We start from the raw sequence: 6,731 nt of genomic DNA, 5'->3' as shown, positions 1-6,731 counted from the left end.
TATATATATAAAGTCACACAAATATTTTTAAAAAAGTACAATGGGGTTCATAGTAAATAAGCAAGTAATCATAGGGAAGTGACAAAGTAAAAATAACATTATATACATATTTTTATACAAGAAAATTAGCCAAATATTCACAAAATTCTTCACCAAGATTCAGATTGTCTCATATACACACACGTGAAAATTAAGTTCAGTAGTAAAAGATAAAAAAAATAAATTAAGCTTTAAGATTTACTTATAAAAACAGTGATGTTTCCTTCAGTTGAACCGTTTTACTGACATTGACCTAAATTATGTGTTAATTTAATTCAGTAATTTAGTTTATTTTTTGTTTTTGTTTGTTTTCTTTCCTTCCCTGCTTCCCGAGCTGTTGCAATTCAGTAAATATTTGGGGGAATACCAAATGCTGAAATGCTTAATCCTGGAGGATCGGCAGAGGAGAAGCTGTGGTTGTTGTGGATTAGCTGCTTGTTTTATCATAACATCTCTGCTTGCATTCTTGAGTTTTGGTCTTTACCAGTCAGGCTGCAAGGGCAGAAATATTGATTTCCTAAAAAAAAAGTAATAAGAGTTACATTTTCACTGAGGTTTCATTTTATAGACTAAAACAGATGTGCCCAAAGTGGGGCCCGCGGGCCAAAATTGGCCCGCCAAGCCATTTGATTTGGCCCACCAGCAGTAGTCCTGGTTACTAGATTGTATTTATGTTAAGATTAAATATAAAATTAATCCATAAAATCCATAAAAAAAGATTAAATATAAAATACAAGTAACTACAAAAGACATTTAGATTTAAGTCCATGTCTTTGCACACCTTATAATATCCCATTTATTCAAATTTAAAATTATGAAAAGCCCCACGAGCCTTTGCTGCCTGAGCATAAGTTGAATTTTCTCCATGTCCATGGGCTGAAAGGAAAAAAAAATGTGGGCAACCACACGGGCTGCTAGCTTAATCATAAAAAATAAAACAACTTCACTTAAGAAGTATTTGCATTTCTTATATTGTTACATTTGGCCCACGGCCCTCAGATTGATTTTGATTTTGGCCCTCTCAGGAAAAATGTTTTTTAATTTTGGCCCTCTCAGGGAAAATGTTTGGGCACCCCTGGACTAAAATGATAAAACCTCCTTTACAATGACTATACAACTCCTCAGTACCACCATGGTAATTAAAGTTGATGAGTTTATGCTCATGAACTAAATTTAGGATTGAAAATTTGAGTTGTTACTTTAAGTTTGTTTTGTAGTAAAGATATAAAGATAAAATAAAAAGTGGATGAACCTTAAGGAACAAATGATTCATGGTGACACTGTATAAAACTTGCATCATTTATGACAGGAGTGGATTAGTGATGAATTTAGCATGTAGACGGTTTTGTTTACTCTATGTATGTGGCAGATCATTTTAATTAAAGGTCTTTGTGATCCAAATAAAAATACTGGTAAAGTATAAAAACGCAAGAAAAAATGAAGAAAGATTATAGAAAAGATGGAGACTTTTATGTTACATAAATGAAAGAAAAACCTGATGTTTGTGTCTCTTTGCTTTCTTTACGCTCTGTTTAGAATTTGGAAAGATTCAAGGAGAGCAAAGAACAATTCCACCAAGCTGCCTCCGAGGCCGAAGCAAACGTCAGGTAAGATGCACACAACTCAACCAAAACCCGCCTAGTTCTCCTAAAAAGTTCTCACTTAAACACACTGCAGAGGGGCTAGTCTGCCAAATATGCACACACGTGCTCCCACTTCTTCTCCTATACCCACTTTAGCAATCACAAACCAATTTGTAGCTACAAAAGTAAGAAGATATTATACCCTGGAGGTTCCCCAACTTGTGCATACAGAATTACATGCACATGGCAGACTAATAAATAGCATGAGGTAGTCATCTTATTTTTTTTAACCAGTTAAATGCGAACAATCTCTGGTGTAAACCGACTTCTGTGATAAATGTTTTAATTGGCTGCTTTAATTAAACTGAAATCAACAATAGCCTGTTTTGCCATCCTCACTTTTCACACTGGACTAATAATGAGCCACAGCTGGAAAAAGAGATCTAATTATTGCCACCGCACACTGTACAACACACAAATTTAATTGGCAACAGAGACCAGTCCTTGACTTGCTGTTAAATGACAAGAGTCCTCAGAAATCACTGAAGTCCACAGAAAAACTGCAAATATTTATCGGCGCAGACGTTGTAAGTGTTCTTCCCCCCGAGGCCAGATTTTTAATTTTTTTTTTTATTTGAGAATTACTTTTCACTCTACATTAATGAAGCTTGTTAATGTTGTTAAACAGGAGTTGTTTTTCTTACATTTTCAATTTAAAACAGAATTGTAACTTATTTGCTGCAAATGTAAAYGTCCTTTTAGATATAAAAATAAAGTTGCCAGTTTTAAATATTATAAACTTTACTTTCTATTTATTGCATGAAAGGAAAATAAGACCACCCTGGTAGTTACATTGAAAAGACAAACCTATTTTTTAATTTGTGTTGATGGAATTTACTTTTTTTATTTGTTTTATGCTTTATATTAAATTTTCTAATATTTTGCTCTTTTGAAAATATTTTGGTAATTTGCATTTATAATGTTTAGGATAATGTTTGTTTAATACAATTTGTCATGTGAAATAGCAGAACTTCATTACAATGTATATTTTTGCAAAATGTGTACTTCTATTACATTTTGCATGTTTTAATATAATGTAAGCATATGCTATACAAAACTATTTTATAGTAAAAAATGTCAAATTAAAAAAYTGTATATAGGAAGATTTTTACTATATAAAATCAGCAGGTAGTGCCACTTCAAATGATTGGTTGTGAAACAAATTTACTAAATAAAAACTACGAATAAAAGTTACCTGTTGAATCTTCCAAAGTAATACATGTTTTCAGTTTAAATTTATTCTAAAGAGCCTTTTAGAACTTTTTCCTGTCCTGATGGTTTTGTTTTTATTGTTTTCATAAACTTAGAACAAAACTATTATTGACCAATAACTATTGAAGGGGTTTTGTGTCTGCTTAATATGATCTACATCTAGCTGTAGATTTATAACTGGAGAAAATTTGACATTATCCATTTATTTATTTAGTCTAGATGCATTTTGTGTGCGAAAGTGTGAGGAAGGCAACCACCTCTGCAAAGTTTAAAGTATCAAAATGAGGCCAAGACGAGCAAGACGGAAGCTCATGTCAGACCGCTCAGGTCGTCATCCAAGGCATTTTAACTAGACCAGCTGTCAGTTACAGTAGTGGGCGAGCAACCTTAATAGCCACCTTTTGTCAGATAGTTTCCCAGTTTGTGTCAAAGGATACTATCCTGCAGCAATTGCTCAGCAAAAAGACTGGAAACCTTGGGAAGTTGAGTCCAGAATCCAAATTAAAGGAAGGACTTTTGCTGCAATTGCAGTAGCTGCTGTTCTGTCAGAGAGAAGTCAATCAAAAACATGTCTAGTTCAGCGAACTTACAATCAGTTAAACACCAAATGTCTACATAGATCTGAACTTTTCACTTGCTCAAGGATGAGTTATATAAACTGTAGGAACCCAATGTTTTTGATGGAAAGGAAAGCTGAGGTTAGATAAGTTTGTCATAAAGGTTATTAAGTATATTTAGTTGATAAAAGTTGTCGAATAATGGCAACACAGAGATTGACAGTTTTCAGAAAATRTGTTTATTGTAGTATGCTGTTCACCATGTTAAGCCTGGTTTATACTTTGAGTTGTACGTCTTTTTCACCCAGAACAGGACCTCGAGCAGCTCAATTCCTTCTGCGTGTTATTTTGTTTAAAATGATATTTTTTGTCTGAAGCCACTTTTTAAAAAGAGCTCAAAGAGCAGCTGGTTTGATCCAGGTCCCAAGAAAGAACGTGAGCGTGCAGCTGGTTGCGTCTTTTTTTTTCGTCCACCGTTAACAAAAATAAATACAAAAATAAAAAGAACATCTCTACTTCACTCAACTTAACAGTAGCTGCGTTTCCACTGACCATGAAAATGCGCAAATTAGAATTTTGAAGATAAATTTGCTCAATGGAAACATGTCAATTTCGAAAAAAATTAGGTTTTTCGACAAAAAGTTTTTGCGCTAGGATGAGGTGGTTTTTCGGCCGTATCGAAATTGGTGTTTTTCGTAAAACTGCAATGGAAACACTTTTTTTTACATCACGGGAATCACGTGACCAACAACCGGATGCTTCTACTGGCGAAAAAGACGACGACAAAAAAGACAACAGGAAGTAGAAATAGTAGTAATATCACAGAAGTAGTAAAAGAAAGTAGTAAACTCACCGACTACAATTTCCCAAAAACACAGCATACGTAGCCGCTCCCAAGTATAAGGGGCTTGTCGCTGGAAAGCCTCGATTAAAAAACACAGACGTCTCCTCTGATGATGAGCGCTAGTGTCGCGGTAGCAACATGCTATGTGTTTACATCCATTGTCGTCATGTTTGTAATGACTTATCGCGAGAACAAACATATTCACGCGTGACACTCAGTTTTTTCGACATTAACAGAATATCGACAAAGTTTTGCGCACATTTGCAATGGAAACGCAGCTAGTGATGTTGAGTGGAAAACACTATCCAGCCATCGTTATTGTAGTTTATATACTTTATATGAGTTCTTGGAGAGCAGAGGGAGGATTTATGAGAATTTATGGCCCACTGTGTCTTCAGCCTGTTTATACTCGGTCAGGAAAAGATGCGCTGAAATTGCGTAATCAGCAACCCGCTGTTTCACGTTTTATTGAAGTATAATCCAGGCTTTATTCCTCAATACTCTGAAAATCTTGTAGGAAATGTAAAAGGTCAGACATAAAATGGCTACACACAGGGTAAGTCTTAAAATGTTAACACATGTAAGTAGGATGATTGTAATTCATCTCTCATATATTAAAATAACTGGCAATGTACGTATATTTTTGAAAATAATTTACCTAATGCCTCTCGCAGCTAGTTGTTTTGTGTTAAAATAAACATTTTGGGTAAAATTGTTGCTCTTTTTTTATCCCGCCATTTCTGTTTATTGTGAAGTTGGTCTTAAATTTCATTTCCAGTGGCATTAAAAAAGTCTTAAAAAGTCTTAGATTTAACTTGCCTTAAGCTGTAGGAACTCTGTACACAGGAAACACTTACGGGATGGTAAATTTCACCAGTGTTTACAAGTTTTTGCAATGTCAGCAGGACATGCTACGTGATAATGACACAGGTTAAAATAAATAAATCAAGTAAGTCTTATTGCTGACTTGGACGTTTTAATTAGAAGATTTTTTTGATTGAATTGGGGCAGAAATCAGAAGATTCTTTTCTTMTTCTGCTACCTTTCATTTAATTAGATTAGTTTTTTTGTTGTATGTTGAATTTATGTTGTTTCGTTTTAAATGAATAAACTTTATAAAAAAATTCAAATAAAAATGTAATTTACCAAGTAAACAACAAATAAAACCTTCATTTGTGGGAGTTATATCATTATATTAGTTTAAACTGGTCTCCAACAATATTATCGTTTATCGCAATAATTTCTGAGACAATTTATCGCCCAGTCAGATTTGTTAAAGTCACAGGTCTAGTTGTGTAATTTCAAGACTGTTCAGTTTGGACCTCAAATGCATGGACTTGCCTGTGCTCCCTTTTAAAATAAGCATTTAAGTCAAAAGATGTGCAAAACGAGCTGATGTTGAAAATATAAAAACTTTTGCAGTGTCGACAGTTACATTTGCAGGTGTTTCCACCTCAGAGTACTTCACAGCATTTATTTTTACAATGCATTAGACTGCTGGACAAAAAGGTGGTACTTTTACACATTTTGGTGACCGCTATAACGATGAAGAAAACGCCAAAATATTAGTTTGTATTGTTGCAACTATGCCCATTTATGTTAACCACTGTAGTGACCTGCGCTGCATTCCTCCTCTATGTTTGCAAGAGACAAAGTGAAGTCTAAGCACTAGTATATAGAAAACCCTTTTTTCCTGCTTGTGGGTGTGATAAGTAAGAAAGGATGCTGGAGGATGATTGAAGGAGTGTACAGATACAAGATAGGGGAGAAGAGCATGTGTACCTTCAGTCAATTGAAAAGCTGTCAAGGTGCAGGCATACAAGCTACAAGCTGGAGATAAGAAGCAACCCTTTCTCTCTCTCTCGCTGTTTTCTACTTCACCTTTCCTGCACTCTCTCTTGTTAACATCTCTCCCTTTCTCTTTTTCACCACAGCACCAGGATTAATCAGACGAGTAGTGGTAAAGCAGTCTAGTCAGGAATTCTGAGCCTCTGCTATGTCAAAAGTCAATTCCTGCCTCGGTAGATAAGACAGCAGCTGTTTACCTGACAGTGTATTTTCATAATTGGACCTCTCCAACAGTTTGCACATCTTGGTTTTTTACAAAGAAGTCTTAAATATTACATTTTRTTGGGCGTATTTAATAGTTAGGGGAAGTTTATTTTTTTGAAATAGGCATAAAAGGAATTAGATTTTTAATTTCTTTATAAAAGACGAACAAAATAGCTTAAAAACAAGATTAGAGGCAGCGAGTTCTAGCTTAGTTTAAGACTGGAAGCAAAGAAAAACTACTATGCAGTTAGAGCTGCCACAAACGATTATTTTAATAATCGATTAATCACCGATTATTTATTCGATTAGTTGACTAATCGGATCATACGTTAATTGAATATAAAACATACAGCTTATCACGTCAGAATGCAGCTGCTATTGTAT

The 6,731-nt window shown here is 34.5% G+C and overlaps 1 protein-coding gene across 3 annotated transcripts in view; it reads left to right on the top strand.

Annotated features, from left to right (window-relative positions):
- Positions 1-6,731, top strand: part of chchd6a (coiled-coil-helix-coiled-coil-helix domain containing 6a) — a 65,497-nt gene that overhangs the window by 34,233 nt on the left and 24,533 nt on the right. For all 3 annotated transcript variants that reach the window (XM_014015357.1, XM_014015355.1, XM_014015356.1), the window contains one exon: positions 1,576-1,646. In XM_014015357.1, coding sequence (XP_013870811.1) covers positions 1,576-1,646 — 71 coding nt within the window. The remainder of the gene's footprint in view (positions 1-1,575; positions 1,647-6,731) is intronic.

Source organism: Austrofundulus limnaeus, unplaced genomic scaffold, assembly GCF_001266775.1.
Source record: "Austrofundulus limnaeus strain Quisiro unplaced genomic scaffold, Austrofundulus_limnaeus-1.0 Scaffold128, whole genome shotgun sequence".
Taxonomy (NCBI): Eukaryota; Metazoa; Chordata; class Actinopteri; order Cyprinodontiformes; family Rivulidae; genus Austrofundulus; species Austrofundulus limnaeus.
Note: the sequence above shows the minus strand (reverse complement) of the source record. Positions and strands in the feature narration are given on the sequence as shown.